At 39.0% G+C, this 20,258-nt stretch overlaps 1 protein-coding gene across 1 annotated transcript in view; it reads right to left on the bottom strand.

Moving 5' to 3' along the window:
• ASXL3 (ASXL transcriptional regulator 3) overlaps positions 1 to 19,752 on the bottom strand; it is a 171,681-nt gene extending 151,929 nt beyond the window's left edge. Inside the window, exon 1 of the mRNA XM_059893908.1 lies at positions 19,698 to 19,752. Coding sequence (XP_059749891.1) covers positions 19,698 to 19,751 — 54 coding nt within the window. The 5' untranslated portion in view covers position 19,752. The remainder of the gene's footprint in view (positions 1 to 19,697) is intronic.
• Between the last annotated feature and the right edge of the window lie 506 nt (positions 19,753 to 20,258).

Genomic DNA, 20,258 nt, shown 5'->3' with positions numbered 1-20,258 from the left:
TAATAGATGCATCTATCATATAATATTTAATAACTAACTTAAAATCAGTTCCAAAACAAAATACAAATGAATATTCAAACACCAAAGAAAGAGTTATATGCCCTATACTCTAAAGCACAATGGAGAAAATAAAATGCAGGTATACTGAATTTTTTCCAAAGCAAAGATTACTCATCATTTTATCTGAGGCAGGGGAATTCTTCAGTGTTATTCTCACAGACTAGCCTGAAATGACACAGCATCCAGATGTAGCTGCCAGAAGGAATTAGTTGCAAAATATATCTTGAGATAATTGTAGAAAATGACTTTGTTATATGGGATTATTTGACTCTGACCACTTAAATGTTGAAGAATGACAAAAACAATGATGTTTGCTTTGTTACAGTTAATAGTAACTCTTCTCCTGACAGTAGTTAGACAATAGCATCACCTCCTTGATAATTCATTGATTTAACAAATATTTACCAAACACACACACACGCACACACACACACAACCCAAAATGAAATACAATAAAACATGTCATCACCATCTCTGGAGACACTTAACCTCTGGTTTACTATAGTTGAGGAGGGAAGGGTGAGAAACATCTAATTTACTTACAAATGACTTAAAAAGAAGGAGACTAAGCCATGTCTTCTTCCATATCCATTCAAAATGCTGGTTTAGTCTACACAGAAATGACCCTTTCCTACCATATTCCAGTGATGGATGGTATTATAAGTCAGATTCTATGGAAGTAGTGATGATCATCATGGTATTTTTTCTTTTTGGTCATTGCTATATTTCTGATTACCTGGCACATGGTAGGCACTTAATAAAACTTGCCTAATGAATGAAAACAAGATAAATAAATGGCAAGGAAAAAGTGATATACTGAATTTCTTGTTTTGTGGACATATTATTCTCTTCTTCTGAAAAATACCCTTTTATACTTTTATTTGAATGGGAGCCATTCTATTCCTGTAGATACTGAAGAGTTGCCTACTAATGATGGGGTGGTGTGATGGCAAGGGGAGGGGACACAGGGAGGGTTAATCATTGATCTTCCCCAGGATACATTAGCCTAAAACTCAAGAAAACAAATATCGATTGCTTTCTGGTAATAACGCCATGTGATGAAACCATGAGACTTGCTGGAAGCCATGTTCCTAGTCATGCGGAAGAAGCCAGACTCAGAAAATAAGGCGTCTGTACAGAGAGAAGCAAAGATCAGAGAGCCCTGAAACACTCATTCTTTCTTTCCAGGTGTTACTAAGGAACTTCATTCACCTACACTGGTTATGTTTATACAAGTCTTCTAATAAACTCTCCTTCTCACTAAATTGGTAAGAATTGGATTTTAGTCACTGTTTGTGACCAAATGTTCATGACCAAGGTGTCTGTTATACCAATTATTAAGCCCTCAGTCGGTTCCTCTCACAGGACATAAAAAAAAATGTACAAAATAGATTCTTTCTAAACCTGATGTTAATTTTTGATTCCTTTAGAAGATGAATAGAAGAGTAGCTATTACTAAAAATTCTTAACAAATAAAAATCAGAAATGCAGAGTTAGTCTTTTGTCAAGCATGCACTTTGAACATCCAGAGACAACAGTTAAAAAATTAAACAATTGTATAAAATTAGGAACTCACCAGGCAAAGCTATGAATAATTCTAGCAGTAAGAAGTCTTTACCTAGAACTCAACTCTGATGAATAATAGTTAAAAGAACTTCTGAATCCCAGGCTTCAGAAAGAGGGCCAACATTTAAAAAATATGAAGCAGGTATCCTAATATTTTAATGATATGATCTATAGGCTTTCTATAGACCAAAAGGTTTATGTGACATGTGCTTTCCTGTCTCTAATTGGAATCATACATAAAAATCTACCATAACTATTTATACTAAAAGCCAAGTCAAAGATCTGCCACCAGATTTACTGTACTCAAGTAATTAAGATATAATTAAAGTATCTGCATCACAATTTATACTAAATACATTCTTGGGGCAATTACTTTGATATTCTACTTGATGTATTACCCACCTTAATATTAGCCAAATTTTCCAGGTTTCCATCCAACCCTCCTTTCTGGTCCTATTTCTTAAACTAGGCGTTAGAGAAATGAAGGCCGTATTTATCAGGGCACAAAGCAACAGAACTGGTTTCAATCAGCCCGTATTTGTTGATATGAAGTATGGGCTGAGTCTCTTTAAGGAGGCAATGGAACATTAAAACGTACCTTTGCCAACAAAAGATTCTTTATGAAATCAGATAGTCCCTATTGCTTTTTAGCCGTCCTCAGTCCTGATTTTACCAGTTGAGTTTTGCATACAACCAGGCTGGGAGCTCATTATACCATAATGCCACGTTTATGTCAGAATGAAGAAAAATGATTAGCTCTGATGTGATCAAAATATCTATCTCTTTGAAAGAAATACAAATAAGAGTTATCTATTAACCAACTCTAAATTAGTGCTTACAGAAACTCTTACTTAGATTTTTCCTAGAGGTTGCCATTCAGCATTATTGAATTACTCCTGAAGATAAATTAGGCCAGATGTTTTTCTCCTAGATTCACTCAACTACAGGCAGTAGGCACTAAGCCCACAAGGAATCAAATCCTCCCTGTAGAAACTATCTGTAGAAAAAGCTTTGAGAGTTCTGTTAACCACCTTGACGTTCAGGTTTTAAGAGCTAATTACACCTGCCATCAGGTATAGAGAACCTATAGGAGAACAAATACTGGAATATTCTGTAGGTTACCTGGTACAAAGGGAAGATAAAAACAAAATATATCATCTCCATATTATTGGGAATTAAAATGAGAAGATGAAAAGTCTGCTTTGTGACCCTAGCAATTCAGTCATGGCCTTGCCTATAATAATTATAACGAAGTAGCTACACCCCCATACAAAGGCCAAAAAACTTTGAAGATAAGGAATTCATTGTGAAAATCAATGTCTCCTACAGACAAATTATGCCGTATTGAAAAATACAGTTTAACACGTAAGGGATTGTGCATCAACAACTCCACTGCCATTTGAGCAAAAGACTGGTAGAAAATTCTAGGAAATCTGGTTTTGAGTTTTTGCTTCTGAGCATGGAACGGATAGGGCTGCATACTGGTGAGTTCAAGGGCTGGACAAACATTGTTCGTCTGGTTTAAGATGCATATGGTCAACACATTCCTTGTGGTATGAAAGTCTGCAGGCTTTCAAGACAAGTTTTCTTCATTTTTTCCCCCTTTTCCTACATGAAAAGGTAGGGCTCAATGGGGAGTCTGTCGGCTGTCAGGAGTTTCTGTGTGCTGTATCTAGAGAAGAGTGGAAACTGGTGGGAAATAGCCCGAGGGTGACCAAGCCCTCAATGGAAGGGAAATGGAGACAGAACTCTCTGAGACAGACTGGGAAATATAATCCTTTAGTGGGGGTGTTCCTTTCTACCAGCACTCCTCTAGGAAAAAAAAAAAAGAGAGAGAGAGAAAGAGAAAGAAAGAAAGAGAAAGAAAGAAAGAAAGAGAGAGAGAGAGAGAGAAAGAAAGAAAGAAAGGGAAAAAAGAAAAAGAAAGAAAGAAAGGAGGTGTTATTACAGTATCTGCTTTCCTCTTCTCAGTGGTGTGGAAATCTGGCCATACCTTTTCAATGTGAAACAGACTTTGTCTGGACTTGGGAACCTGAACTTGTTGAAAATGTCCAGGTGCCCTTTTTCTATCTCTTCAACTATTTTAGAATTCAATTCCCTGTTAACAATAATTGTTCCACTCTTTCTGGTTAGAAAACTGTCCTCCTCAGTACACAGATGGAAGGAAAAGCAATTATTTTATCAGGAGAAAAATAAACAGAATTATCTTAAGAGAGAATTTTCTGTGAATGAAAATCCTCTATTGCTTTCTGGTTTAAAAATATCAAAGATTTTTACTGGAGAGGATGATTTTACAAAGCAATTTAATGCAATGAAGAAGAAAACAGGGACTTAACCTTGTTTGCCTTCCTTACCTCTTAAGCATGTAATGAAGCATTTAGTGTCTCATAAACAAAGGGAAAAGGTGGCCTGGAACAAAAACATCTGTTTTGCTATCAGGACTGTGTCTGTCAGGACAGGCAGGGATACGAAACAGTAAAAACCAACCCCCAAATCTTAGTGGATTAAAACAGATGTTGATTCTTCATTCACACCTACATGTCCAATCAAGACACAGGGTGACGGAAATTTCATCTTGTCAGCAGCTTCTGGGATCAACAGAGCCGGGAAAGGAAAAGGTGAATCAAACCCTGACTAGAGGGAATAAGACCACGCATCTGGTAACACCTGACTTCAAGGGGCAAAGAAGTTCCACCCTGCGCCAACCTACTGCCTGTAACAAAATAGCCAGTCAACCATTCATTAAAGACAGAGGAAGAGATTAAAAAATAATAATAATTTAGTAGAAAACAATCGTTTTCTCCCTGTAGGGTCTCTCCAACACAACCGAAAATAGCTGACCCTTGAGCAACATGGGTTGGAACCACGCAGGACCACTTACAGATCTTTTTCAGTAAGTACGACACGATCCACAGCTGGTTGAATCCATCGATATGGAACCATAGATGCAGAGGAACTGCAGGTAGGGAGCACCAACTATAAGTTATACAGATTTTCGAATCTGCGATTGGTCTGTGCCCCTAACCTCTGGGGTGTTTAGGATCAAGTGTGTATGCAGAAACACACAGGAAAAAAAAAATTATGACAAAACACTAAGCTTTAGTAAAGTCCTACTGCTTGTTTCTTCATCATTCATTTTTCTGGATGACACCTTTAATGTGCTTCAAGTTGCTTCTTTCATTTGTTAAAAGCTGCCTATGACTATCACCTAGTACCAGGAGAATAAGAGACAACAATTCTTGAAAAGATGGACTGGGAAGACCGGACCAATTTAAAAAGGGCCTCATTCTCCACTAAAGCTTTGAACAAATGAAAATAACTTTCATGAATCTTGCATTTCCTATCATGAAGCCGAGCTCATTTAATAGTGAGTTCTGGAAAAAGGGGGGGAAAAAAGTCATTAGAAGATTAAAAGGTAACACAATATCTATATTTGCTCATTGATTTTTGTTTTTCAGTCCCTCTATTCCCATTTAGGTATTAGAACTTGGTTTGTGAAGAAAGCATTAGCTAAAAGTGGTAAAACAGACATATAAAAACTGGGGAAAGGATGAGAACAGGAGATAGATGATATTTTTGTTTATATTTAACAGTCTTTATTTATTTTTCTCATTTCCTCATTAAAGATCCTGGTGGGTTAAATGTGTTTTTCTCTTTATACACAGTAGCATCTCTGCCTAGAGCAGACCATGAATAAACATCAACACTCAGTGCCATCCACCTTCATCCAAAATGAAAAGGTATGGGGATTTCCCTGGTGGTCCAGTGATTAAGACTCCGCGCTTCCAATGCAGGGGGCGTGGGCCCGATCCCTGGTCAGGGAACTAAGATCCCACATGCCATGTGGTGACGCAAAAAAAAAAAAAAAAAAAAAATCAAAATGAAAATGAAAAGGTATGGTTAAAGTTCCACAAGGCTAAGAGCCATTAAATGAATAAATAAGAAGTGACAGCAATAAGATTGTGATGCCCACAGAATTCTATATGAAATAAGGAGTCATTATCTTATGCTGATCTTATCTCAATATTCAGAGAAATGAGTGAGGATTTACATTATGGAAAAGAACAGTTTGCTCTATTTCGCTAAACTAACATCCTCTAAGGGTCATGATCATCCCCGTGAAGAAAACCTGGCATTTAGTCAGCGAATAAAAATATTTACCTGCAGCCAGAAAGTACCTGGAAGCTTCATCCAGAATTATGTATTTTGTGAATTCAGATTGTGAATTGTGCTAAACTATGTTATAAATATTATATACAGACCATTAGAATATAACTCTATTTAAAGAAACTTGTCTGTCAGGGAAAACAGAACAGAAACCATCCACTGTAACTTCTAGCCTCTAAATCAGGAAAGTTAGTTGCAGAGGAAACACTCCAAAGAAATCTTCGGAATCTTCGCAATGGCTGCCTAGGCTTTAACATCTTGAAAATGTGAAACAAATATCATAAAAGCAATACCAGAAAGAATGAATAAGAAAGTGTCTAACTTTAATATGCTTAATCTAGAGCTCTTAAGTTGGGTAGACAGGGGTTTTAATCATTGCTCCACTACTTACTAGCTCAGCAAATTAATTCACCCTCTCCAGAAGCCCAGACAATGGCATTTATAATGTTTTCCCAGCACACTTTCCATCTTTATTGGTGCTTTTGTGTAATTTTATTCTGCTGCATGTGATCCCTGTATGGTAATCAATCATGTTACCTCATCCTGGCCATTGCTGTCGGTGAGGGATGGTTATATCAGCCAAGTAGGACAAAGTAAAGACTTCCCTGGGAGGGCATTTACTGAATAAAATAACAACAACAACAACAATAATAATAATAATGAGGAGGAGGGAAAGAGATTCTTTTTATGTTGGTGTGCTAAGCTTGGAGGATGCAGGTCTGGGGTGCAGTAACCATCTTATCTTGACCAAGACTTCTATCGGACCCTGTCTGCAGTATGAGGCCAAGAGAAAACAAAGACAAAAGATGGAGAGAAAGCAAATACTTTGATGACATTCTCTGTATCTCTACACCCACTTACAACCGAAGTCCACCCTTGAACGTCTCAGTTTTGTGAGCCTTTTTGCTTAAACTAGTTTTCACTAAATTTATTTCACTTGCAGCTGAGAGAAACTCAACTGACACTCTAAATCTCAATCTCTTTATTTACAAAGGTAGATAATACTACAATGTGTCTCCTAGGTTTGCTCTTAGGATTAAACAATATAATGCATATAACAAGTTAGTGTAGTATCAGGTATACAAGTACCCAATAATTATTAGCTGTTGTTAGCCATTATTAGTCATCACTTTAGTAATTGTTATTTTAATTATTAGTTAATTTAGTAATAGTAATGTTTTATGATAACTGATATACGAAGTCTATTCCATCATTATATCAGATTTCTACACTCTCAAAAGGAGGCTATGACATTAAGCTTATAAATATTTTACTTATGTGTATAAAGGAGATTATTTACTTTGCAAACATTTCCAATCTGTGTTGTAATCAATATACTAGATAATTCTCCTTTTGGTTTGGGAGTCATAGAAAGCCTTTACAGATCATCATTGTACCTTATTAAAATCAAACATAAAAGAAGATTACTTTTAGGTTACTGAATTTCTACTACACCTTGCAACTTCAAATTTACAAAAAAGTATCTCTTGGGCCCTAAGCGTTTTTTGTTTTTTTAATGTTAATTTCCCAAAGGTCAAGGTTCATATCTTATTGCATTCACATGGTACCTAACATATTAATGGCAGGAACTGAATATTTTTCATTGCCATTGATTTCATTAAATTATTATCCCAGAGTAATAAAAGAGGCTAGTGAATTGACAGTAGACACAGATTTTCAAAATCTATCAGTTGTCCAACTGAGTCTCAGGAAATTTGATCCCTTCTCTAGATTGTACAATGACAATTCAGCAATGACACGGAAATAAATCAAGAAGACAGAAGTGTTACAGTTCTACAGATCTTTTGAAAACTTTTTAAAACTTAGCTCTAACAGCTTCTCTGAAAAATCTTCTTTGACTCATTCACTTTATTTAACTATAATAAGCACCATCTTAACATGAGGTAGTGCATCAGGCACTCAGGAAAAATTATAAACAAGAAAGTAAACAACTAATTATAATATACTGTCCCAACTATGAAGTGCTTTGGGAACGTATAAAAACTTCTCAAAGGAAGCTGAAATCTGAAGAAAGTGTGGGAATTGACCAAATGAAAAGAAACAGAAGGGGAGGGAGGGAGGATTTTACAGAGAGAAGGAACAACATGTACAAAGTCAAGACAAAATATGGGACAGTATGATAAATTCAAAGATCTAACAGTACTTTTATATGACTGTCATTTAGAATGCCAATGGTAAGAGAATCAAGCAATGAAACTGGAGATAAAAGCAAAAGACAAACCTGAAGGATCTTGAAGCAAGTGGCACAATACTCTTAGAATAATGGGAAGCTATTAAAGGGTTTCTGAAAAAGAGGTACTTTGTATATTCCCCATTAGCAACTCCAGATTCATTTTTTACCCTTCTCCACCCAGCTTTGTGACCCAGTAGGCTGACAACTGAATTTCCTCAATGGAGGTCCTCTGTTCTCTGACTAATGGGTGGGTTCAGCCAATAGGAGGCACCAACTGGAGATCAGTGGACGGAAGAAGAGTGGAGCGAGTGTCAATGTGCATGTTTTCCCCTCTTGCAGGGGTGAGGGCTGGCAGTGGCTATGTTCCACCACCTATGGTCACAGTGTCTTGTCAGTCACCCTTCTCCTATAATCAGAGCCCACATCACTGCAAGAACCACTCCCTGCTCTTCTTGGCCCTTCCAGTCTAAGGAGAGTTACATCCTTCTGCTGGTGATATCCCCGATTTGTCTCACTATCCCTTGTTCTTTTCTTTTATTGTGCCCTAACTTTCTTCAATCACCCATTTTAAGATAATGCCATCTGTTTCCCACAGGAACTAAGTCAGACTCAAGGGGATACCATGAACCAGTTCTACCTTTGAAGAAGCAGCTGTGGATGTAATAAGGAGAATGCTTCTCAGTGGAGGCAAGTCTGGAGTCAGTGAAACCACTTACAAGGTGCTTGTATCAACTTAACAAGAAGATGGGCGCTACCAGACACTAACATTAACCGGAACCTTCTGATGTCAGACACTGTACTTAAGTACATTATGCATATTATCTTATTAAATATTCCAACCACTCTGTAATGCCATTATTCCCTTTAATAGACAATTGAACTAAAATTGAGAGATGTTAAATAATTTGCCTAAAGTCAAACACATAGTAAGTAGCAGAACTGAGACTCAAACATACATCTGCCTGACTTTTAGGCCTGTCATTAATCTATACTCTTTCCCAAACCCACATACTGCCTGAGTCAGGGTAAATTACAGTGGAAATGGATCTAAGTGTAGCATATATTTGAGAATTTGAAGATTTGAAGAGAAGGAGATAAAACTGGCAGAACTCAGTGATTACTGGATAAAAAGGAAAAAGATACAAAAAGGCATTAATGATGACAAGAAGGTTCCTGCTTTGAAGAACTATGAAGATGGTGGTGGCTTTCATAGAGAGAAGAAAGAAAGGGGGAGCAGACTTGCTGGGAACGGGAGGTGGGAAGAGATGTGGCATTCAGTTTTAACCTTGTTGACTTTATTGCCACTATGAAAATGCGAATGGAGATGTTTCCACTACAGTAGAGAAGAGGTTGTGTACACCTTCTCATCAGTCCCTGGCAGCTAAGGTGTAGATTTGGGAACCACAGTCTGACAATTAGATGCATCTGCCTGTGAATTTGAATCTTGAGTCTGGGATGCAAAGAGAGAGTGGATTATGATATATCCATATGATACACTGGGAGCAAAAGCAGTGTCCTATGTCAGCACTAAGTCACAGTGGTGACACGAGTGGTGGCAGTGGTACCACAGCCATATCCCAAGTAGACTGTTCTTATAGCATGACTGTGTGTGTTTTTGCTGCCCAGCCTCTACCAATCCCTGCCTATTTTTCCAGCCTTTTTTTTTTTTTTTCCGGATCCTTCCTGATGATTATATAAACTACTTTATGGCCTCCAAAAAAAAACTCATTTTCTACTTAAGTTAGCGAGAATTGTTTTTTGTTGCTTGCGATCCATAATTCTGACTGGCAAAGCCAGCACATTCATTGTTGTATCCTGTACCATATTAGGGGAGTCCTTTCCACATTGTTTCTAATGCTAACACATAAGCTAAACTATGAGATGCTGTGGGAACTCTTAGAAGACTTTAAAGAATTCATGGCCTTCTGGGGACATGATACAATAAGTAAGTTCTATACCAAAACGTGATTAAAATTTTAAAGCATAAAAAGGCAACAATTAAGTACACTCTAAAAAAAAAGTATAGGGGCTACCGTGGTGGCGCAGCGGTTGAGAATCTGCCTGCCAATGCAGGGGACACGGGTTTGAGCCCTGGTCTGGGAGGATCCCACATGCCGCGGAGCAACTGGGCCCGTGAGCCACAGCTACTGAGCCTGCACGTCTGGAGCCTGTGCTCCGCAACAAGAGAGGCCGCAACAGTGAGAGGCCCGCGCACCGCGATGAAGAGTGGCCCCCACTCACTGCAACTAGAGAAAGCCCCTGCACAGAAATGAAGACCCAACACAGCCAAAAATAAATAAATTTTTTAAAAAGCTGTTTTTTTAAAAAAAGAAAAGAAAAAGCAAGGCAGTCCACCCACAATCAGAAAGCTATAAAAAAATAAAAATAAAAAAGTATACTCTAGGTACCAGGTAGAATAAACACAAACATTTAAGACAAAGCATTAAAACTTCAGAACTTCAAGGATAAAGAGAACATGTAACAACTCTCATATACAAAAAGCATATTACCTCTTAAAAAATAAACAATGAAACTCACCACAGACAAGGTATTACAACCACTGATGCAAGAACAGAATGAGGAAACATTTCTGAAGTACTAAGGGTAAAAAACATTGTCAACTAAGACTTTTACAACTAGTTAAATTATCACTCAAAGGTGAGAGCAACATAGGATCTCTTAGTTTTTTCCTACCAAGTCTCTCCAATTTTTTTTAAATGGAAGATGTGCTGAGCTTTGTGAAAAGAATCTCTTTTTGAATTATAATCCACACATTTGGGGGATAATGCTTCCTAAAGGCTGATGTTGACCACTTTTGTATACCAATATTGACTGTATTCAGATTAAAATTATGAGAATATGGAGGGTTTGGGGAGAAGGTATGGATGACAGGGAGAGGATTTGGCCATTTGTTCACTCTTTTCTTTTTTAATTCTTATAACTTCATGTGAGTCTAAAACTAACTCAAAATACAAAAGTTCAATAAGAAAGATTTTTAAGGAGTGGGCAAAACAAAAACATTTCAGAAATACAAAGACTGTTTATGAACCTGGAGACCCTCAATTAAAAAAAAAAAGAAAAAGCTGTTGAAGGAGGCAACTTGGAGAGTGAGTGTAATACAAGAAATAAAGTTGAGCACAGAAGTTGATAAAATATGTTGATGAATTTAACTATCTCATATTAAAAATAACTACTTTGTTATGTTTCAAAAGAATTTAAAATAAATCTAAGGTGGCAGAGATTATTACACAATGGGAAGGTTGGTGCGATGTATAATGGACAGAACATGCTAAATTCTGCCTGTTATTAGGGAAAGCAATCATACATCACTTAACAAAAGGATTTCTGATATTGAAATGGGCTTCCCATGACCTGCTGGACTTTAACTTACAGGTAATCACAAAAGTGTAAGCAGAGGAATGATTCAGTAAGATCAGGTCTGTTCTAGAAAGATAAATACAGCTTCAGTAAGTAAGATTTGGAAAAGAAATTAGTGATGAAATTAGTTGGAAGGTCAGAACTCAGTAAAATATAGAGAATGAAAAGAGGAGGAGCTAAATGTGAGCTATATTTAGAAGGCAGAATTTACCACTCTCCACAGACACCATGTGCTTACGTTCATACAGATTAAGTCTCCTCCAGACAGGAGTGCTGTCCTTTCCTCTTTGTGGACCCAATGCATGGTACATTTGTGGGAGGTCTCTAATGAATATTTAACTGAACTAGATAAATTTCATTTGAAATATCCATAGTACATAGAGATAAACAATAGAAATTGTTAGTATAAGTCCAAAATTTAAGGAAAGGATCAAGGCTAGAGTCCTTATCCTGGTACACTTGCCATTGAGGTGGGTGAGACTGCCCAAGGAGAGGAGAATAAAAAGGAGGGGGGGGAGACAGAATTCTGAGATATACCAGAACTAAGAGGGAAACTGAAAGGAGACCCTCAAGCAAGCAGCAAAGAGCAAGAGTAATGGAAAGGGAACAAGGAAAATATCAAAGAAGTTTAATTCAAAAAGTTGAATTGATTTCTAGGATTGACTTAAAAAGAGATAAGAAATTAGACTAAACAGAGAATTTAGGAATGACAATTTCTGACTGCGATATTTTGAAGATATGATAACACATATTTTAAAGGAAGGAGATTTTCTTATAAACACATTTTCAAATAAGAGAGTGTCTGTTGCTTGTGCATGGTAGAGAGAGGAAGCAGTGAAGGTCATACAGAGCCCTGATGGTCCAGTGACTCAGTTCTGCAGCTATGTCAACAAGGTTTCCATACATGCACAAATTACATGCGTAGCCATTTATTTTTGACATTAAAAAAAAAAAACCCTAAGAATAACCAACAGACTCACTATATCATGTCTTCTCTATGACTGAGCTGAAAAAACAAGCGCAAAGATCCAATCTCAATTTCTAATTCCCTGAATTTATTAAGACAGGTTTCAAAACACGATAGTTAACAAAATCTTGAAAATGCCATCTGTCTTCTGAATAAGATGAAGAGGGTCCTTCCTATTCCCTTCTTTAAGTCATAAATAATATATTCCGAAATCAACTATTGGATTAGTAAAGAAGAATGGAGCACTTTCCAAAAAAATCAGTTGTGCAATTATTTTAAAAATCATTATCTAAGTTGTTTATGGACTAATTTATGCTAAATATAAGCAAAATAAACCCATGTTAAATAACTGCATCATAAAGTAAATTATACATCTATATACTTAGACAAAAATCTTACAAGTTCTAAGCTTGTTCATTAAGTATAAATTGCACTGCCTTGGAGAATTCCTCAGGTTCTAAAAGTTCCACCAAAGCTAAGGTCTTGGATGTCATTTAAGTTATATATTTCAGCTATTAAAGTCAATGTTCTGACAAGCCCTTTGGCTCTAACCCCAGGGCATGAATTTGCCTTAAAACTACAGAAGAATGTGTCAGAGGGCTATATGTCAATCAACCAGGAGAAGTGCCTATTCCCAATTTAGTTTTGTCAGTTGCTGACATTAAAACCAGCAACAGTTAACTGTTAACCACTTCAAGTGGGAATATGGAGGCAAGAGGAAAGGTAGGTGTCTAAGTTCAGGCAGATAAAGCTGTTAATTGCTATCCTTTTATGTAGATTTGTTTAATAATGAAAACAATGTGGCTAATCATATAATGTTTCTATTTGTTCCCCAAGGGCTCTTCAGGGAAAGTTTCAGTCAGGGCTAGATTTCCACAGCTACCTACTGTGCGGGGACAAAGGCAGAACAATCAAGGCACTCAGTGCTGGCAAATAGCGGAAAGTCCTTCTGTACAGATGCCGCTCCTCCCAGCCCCGGCAGGAAGGAGCCAGGATCTGCAACTGATGGACCTCAAGGGTGGGGGAGAAGGGATTTTAAATTATAAGTGAACAACCACCACCACCACCATGCAAAGTTTTGATGCTTAGAAAAAGAGAGAGAGAAAGAGAGAGAAATGAAAGGCAGGCAATAAGTGTGACGTAGGCTTGGAGCCTCCCCATGCCTCCATGCAACAAATCCGTTAAATTCACATCCATTAAAATGCTTGTATTATTTTTAAAAAATCAGAAAGACAGCACAGAATTTTAAAAAAGATCTATGCCAGCCCTGCTCCTTACAAACAAGGTGAAGATACTGGGCACATCATTAAACCCCACACTAGGAGAATGAGTCACTGAGATAACCCTAGCTACCTACTGATCTCAAGAGAGTATTTTTGGCAAATGAGTGCCCTGTATACATTTTCTACAACTGTAATGTATAGTACTTACTAATGTTTACTTTCCCTCATTTGGCAAAGGCTATGGGACAGAACAAAGTTGTGTTATTTAAAATAAAATATTTCTAACATCAATTTTGCTTTTAGACTCTATTTCCAAGTAATGGAAGCATTCAGAGACACCCTCATTCCTTACACCCTCTCTATAAGGAAGAGTCATTTTGGGGTATGTGCGTGTGTGCTGTATGTTTCTACTACCCCCCCACCCCCAACCCACCAGACCCATGCTACAATTTACAAGGTCCAACTGTCTTAAAATGACTTTCAAAACCCTCCCCAATCGGGTCACAATTTAATTTTCAACCTTATTTCAGTGCCCATGCCCTCAAGCCTTCTGAGATTTCTAGACTGGCCTGTTCATTGTTCCCTGAACCCTTCCTCTCACCTGACACTACACCTTTTGCCCATGCAGTTCTCTTTTCCTAGAATGCTTTCTCATCACCTGTTTAATCTTATTCAGATTTCAAGGACAAACCAAGCTTCACCTGATCCAGTAAGCCTTCTACAATCACCTTCTCCCGTCTGTAAATCTGTAAACTAGTGCCTCTTGATCATTCATGCGATGCCCACGGTCGGTGTCTGCTCAATCACCCTCCAAGTTCTCTAGTCTCCACCACTGAACTCTACACTCCTTAAGGATATATCTTAGTATCGTCCCTGGCATTTGAACCATATGCTATGTAGGAGCCCTCAAAATATTTAGGGATCATACTTCACATTTCCAATGCATTTCAGTGAAGTGTTGAAATGATTACATTATTAAAAATTAAATTTAATTACTTTATCAGTTAGTTTTTCTGTAATGAAATTCCAAGTCTAAAAGCTACCATAGGCTCATCTGCTACTAAAGAATTTGTCAAAGAGAGAAAAACTTAAGAAAGAATTCTTAAAATTCTCTTTCATGTCGGCAGGAAATAAAAAATTAACAACCTATACACTGGGCCCAAGTTCACATTCCTCATTATTTCAAACACATTTTTTTTCCAACTTGAAACTCCTTCTTTTTTCTCGAGAGGCATACAGCTTGCTCAACTCTCTTCCATCTTGCAAATTGCAAAATGAAAATTTAGGTTCTGTATCTGAAAGAAAGATGATGAGATACAGACGTAAAGAGACGAGGCTATGTGTGAATCACAGAAAACAGCTGAATCAAACCAACCAAAATGTAAGCTTTTGAAAATAAAACTCCGTTTGCCAAACACATTAGCCAGGCTCCCAAACCAGTAAGCACTGTCACAGTTATGGCTCATGTGCACCTTTGGGGCTTACCCCAAATCACAAGTCAAAATGTTCTCAACTGTTATGAAGGCCTGGTCATAACCTAAAATCTGAGCTCCACTAGAACAGTGAGAAAATGCCAAAACTAGGACCAATGCTCTCCCCTCCATCCCTATGTTCACCGCCCCTGAAAAATTATCTTTATTTCTAAAATACAAAGATAAAAGGCAAGGCAACCAGTACATTAACAATTATGAATTGTTTTCTAGTTTAACAGCTACCATTACCATTCAGCTTTATTTGACAGAAACCCGAACAGTTTATTTAGAATATAATGCATTATGCAAAAGAATCTTCACTGTGCAAAAGATTCACACAGATTTCCTTTAATTAATAAACCCCTACTTAATTTTTAATAGATTATGATTTACAAAATTTCAATTTACTTAAAATCTTCAGTAACTCTGCTATGGCATAAAGGGGTATGTGCCTGTTTTCTCCCAACAATGAGGCAAATTTGCCATTAAAAATTTGTCCAAAGGTCACCTTGAACTACCAAAAAAAAAAAAAAAAAACAAAAACCCCACTGATATTCATTATCTGTGTGAATGTATCTAAACTACGAGCAAATAAATCAGCCATGTTACCACGCACAAAGCTACTGAAGATTAAGATTTATTTTCAGGTGCCAGTGAGACTAAACAAAGATTGTAAGGAATGAAACAAATAGAAGGAAACTCAGGGAACAAATTAATACATTGAACCATTATCTTAACAGCAGCATTCCCTATAGAACAAACTGATTAAACTATCAAAAAGCACTTCTCAAAGCAACAACATTTTTGCATGTCAAAAAAAAAAAAAAAGAATTAACCTAGAATAAACATATAAATAACAGTATGTTCTGTGGTCAGCCAGTAACAAAGAAACCCCTCAGTGCAGTGAAACAAAGTCCTGTCAAATCCTCATTTTTTACAAAGAAGCATGAAGATGCTTTCACAATGGTTTAAACTGTATTTATAGTAACAGAGTGAAGACTTGAGATAAAAGTCAAAAGGATTAAAGTCAAAGCCCCAGCTCGACATGAGTTATGGTTTTGATTTTTATTCTTATTGTGGGCTACATATATTAAGACAGAAGATACTTCCATGTGATTGTGGGATCCTCTGAGACTCTACAACCTCAGAAGAGCAGATAAAACAGATGAAAATGCATCTGGTTTCGGAGCAGACTCCATATTAAATGGCCCTGCGCTAAGTAACAACCACAACTGCAGAAGGCCGAGGGGGATGGGGGGAGGCTGAAGGCTGAAATTTCTGCAACTGATGCAGGGCAGAAAGAAAATAAAAGATGTCATATTACTATTTTAAAATGGCAGCCTGTTAATAATCACCGCCTTCTTGAAAATATAGGGGAATTCTGCCACCATCCCTCCTTTCCTAAGATAAACAAGCCCACCACATCCAAACAGGACATACTTCTATGAGAAAACTGGTAGAGCTTGATAGCTGCATCTCCATCTAAAATAAAATCCCTGGAGCTGACACTCAGAGTGTCAGAGTTTACAGATTTGGAGGCTGGATACTTTTCTCACAAAGAAAACCAAAATTCTGTTGTCAAATGGAAGTTGTTAGTTAACTCTAGAAAGAATTGTTCTTCCATATACATTTTTCTTAAAAGTGAATACCAAGCTACATTTAAGCATAAGCTTTTGGTCTCAGTTCAAAAAATCTATTTTGCATTTCCTCTGCTTTGATATCCTCTCGTTCAAGATAATCACATGCAAACACACACACCAGTAGGATATATATATATATACACACACACACATACACACATATATGTATATAGATAGATATAGATATATAATACATAGTGTACACTGGATGATTTGGAAGGTTATTCTTAACATTAATTTGGATACTCTCTCTTTAGTTCATATATTGCAAGAACCACATACTGAGTTGCATATTTTCCATCCATCTTTAGTCTTTAGTTTTAAAATCAGACATCTGGTTTAACATTTGACGGAGAAAAGGCTAAAAATCCTTAACAACAACGACAGCAAAATCAGCAGTGGCAGTGTAAAAATACATAATAGTATTTCTATCACAGAAATGCTAAAAAAAAGCCTCCCTTTTTCATTGAGTATAAATTAATACTATCAATTATAAGAGTAAAATGTTTTTCATGCAAGTCTGGAAGAGAGTTTAAGTCTATATGCATTCATGTAATCATAAAGAAAATGTGAACAACTGTCACTATTACCCAAATGGAACCATTTCTCCTTTTTCACAAAGTAAGTTAAGAATGCTCATAAGTCACTACTACAAACGGCAAATTTCTGAAAAAGATATTTCCAGTAACAATTACTTGCTATTTTATTCAGTATTTTATTTCAACTGTCACATTTTGAACACATACACATTTGTACAACTACCAGGGGAAAAATAACTTGAACCAAATTGAAAAATTACCATAACTACTAGTTCAATATGTCTGGTTAAAATAGAGACATCTGGTCTATCATTAATTCTTTTGTGTTGATGACTCCTAGTGTGTCTTTTCCCACCAATGAACTTTGCAAGAGGAAAACGCAACTTTTAACAAAAAACTGTAACTCGGAAACCTATTTCAAGATTTATCAATACAGTATAGTTAGATCAAATAAAGCACAGGACTTTCAAGAATAGCAACATATACTGATTGAATACAAATGGTTAGCTTTAAATTCCATCAGAATACTGTTACTTATTAAAGAACTCTCTGCAGGCAGATACAGCTGATTCATCAATCATTATTTTAAAATATTTATAAATCAACTCATTGTTCACTTGTTTAAAATACATACACTGAAGCTCTATAATAATACTCGATTGCCGCTCCAAGGAAACTGAAGAAGGCGTTTTCAGAAGCCTTTCACACCCTCACACAATTCTGAATTAATGGCTCAGCAAACAATAAGTAATGTACTCTGCTTTAGCAAAAAATCAGTGATAACATCAATCTGGCATCTACTTAACGCTTCCTGCTTACTTTTCACATATTCCTCACAAACAAGTTTCCTCTCCCAGATGTAGTTCATTAGAGAATGACTATCACCTGCCCATTCATCCACAGACAGTGAGTGATTTAGCAATTAACACGATCACAGGTTAAGGGGAGAAATCATAACATACCCTATTACAAATTAAAAGATGAAGTAAAGGGGCCTGGCCACCTCAGCTACCAATAACTAGACCTCAATTAAAAAGGACTTTTGCCACTTCTTCGCAGGGCAATAGGGTCAATTATCTAAAACCCTTTGCCAGAATCCAGAGACATACCAGCAAGGCCCTTCAACCGAACTCAGATAATTACTTTTGACAAATGTTCTCCTTGAACATGATGTAGTTACTCAAAAGCTTTTTTTAAAAAAAATAGCAAAAACAAGCAAACAAAAAACCCCGACCACAGTTACAGTAAAACAACCCTTACAAAGTCAACCCAGTAACATATCCTGGGGTCTTCCCCCCCATCCTCCCCCCGCACCCCCGCTGCATGCAGTCTGCTTTCTTTTGGCCAATTTATAACTGATAGTAAGTTGGTGAATAAATATTTAATTTATGCAGCCGAAACCCTGAAAGGCTGAGCTTCAAATGTAATGCCTTGCATTCCCGTGAGACACACTGTACAGAAATATCCTTTAAAAAAAAAAAAAAACAACCGTTTACAGCTGTCCATTAAAAGAAGAAGATGAAGGGAAAAAAAGAAAAACCCACACATACACATGCATCAAACCAAAGTCGCCGACGCCCCTCTGCCAACAAGCATTTCTATAGAGACATTCTTTCGCTGATTAAAACGTAAGCTCCGAAAGGTTAAAGAAAAGGAAAAGCAGCCAAGTAACACCGCCCAGGAAGCCAGCAGTGAAACACACCTAGCTGTACACTCTTAATAACCTCCCGCTACAAATGACACTGACCCAACTTCACCAAACACACACACCCGGACACACACACTCACAAAATTGCACACACGTGCATGGAATGTACACACAAACATCGGGCAGAGCACAATACCTACAAACACCAACGAACTTGATCCACACAAAACATGCACGTATCAGTGTGCATACATAATGCACACGACACGGCACACAGACACGCAACGACCTAGGCTACATGCACACGCCCCACAAGTCCGGGTCGGACACACACCGTGCATGCACGTGTAAAATGTATGAACTCACAAACGCCGAACATACACACAGACCGTGCACAGAGAGTTATTGATGAAATTCCGGGGGGTGGAGGGGCCGGGAGGGAGTGGTAATTGCCACACAAAGGTCTCCGGAGCGGCAGAGAGGGAAGTCGAGCGGGGCCGAGCGCTCGTAAATTCACCCGTGGAGGAGGTACAGCCGAGCCCCGAGAGCGAAGTACCGGGAGAAGTGTCCCGGGCGGTCCCGGGCGCGGCCGGCGCCGGGCTCCCCGAGATAATCGCTGCGCCCCTCCGCGCGCGCACGCACGCACACACACACTCACACACACACACACACCGGCCCCCGGGCGAGCCCACTCCCGCAGAATAACAAAGAGCAAGAGCCCGGCGAGCGGGCGGCGGCTCAGGCTGGAAGTGGCCGTCTCCGCCGCCGCAGGCCGGCGCGGGGCGTGCGGCGGGGCCGGCGGGACGCGCGGGCGGCGGGCGGCGGGTGGGGAGCGGTACGTACCAGGCGGGCAGCCTCGGCCCAGGTGCGGTCCTTCTTCTTCCTCTTGTCTTTCATGTTTGCATCTCATTGATGGTTCTGATGATGACGTGGGGGATTCCACGGGGTGCTCGGGGTTCGGGCGCGGAGACAATGACCCAGTGACCCGGTGACCCGCACTCGCTCCGCGGGGGGAGGCGCGCGGGCGGCGGCGGCGGGTGGGAGGGATGGAGCGAGGGGGTGGGGTGGGTGGGGGCGCGCGGGCGGCGGCGGCGGCGGCGCGCGGCGGGCGGGCGGGCCGGGGGCGGGGGCGGTGGAGCCGGGGACGGGGGCGGGGGCGGCGCCGGCCGGGCTCGCTCGCTGGGGGCTCGCGCTGCGCCGCCGCCGCGGCCGCCGCGGTGACAGCTCCGGGGATGCTCCGCTCGGCCCCGCTCACAACAATACACTCTGACGTCACGGGGAATGGCGACGCGGCCGCACACTCGCCGCGCTCACACTCGCCGCGCTCACACTCGCCGCGCTCACACTCGCCCTCTCGCGCGCGCACACCCGCGCACACTCGCCGCGCGCCCCCCACTCCAGCCA

The sequence above is a fragment of the Balaenoptera ricei genome, chromosome 14 (assembly GCF_028023285.1).
Source record: "Balaenoptera ricei isolate mBalRic1 chromosome 14, mBalRic1.hap2, whole genome shotgun sequence".
NCBI classification, from domain to species: Eukaryota; Metazoa; Chordata; class Mammalia; order Artiodactyla; family Balaenopteridae; genus Balaenoptera; species Balaenoptera ricei.
The sequence above is the reverse complement of the archived record's forward strand: the minus strand, read 5'-3'. Positions and strand labels throughout refer to the sequence as shown.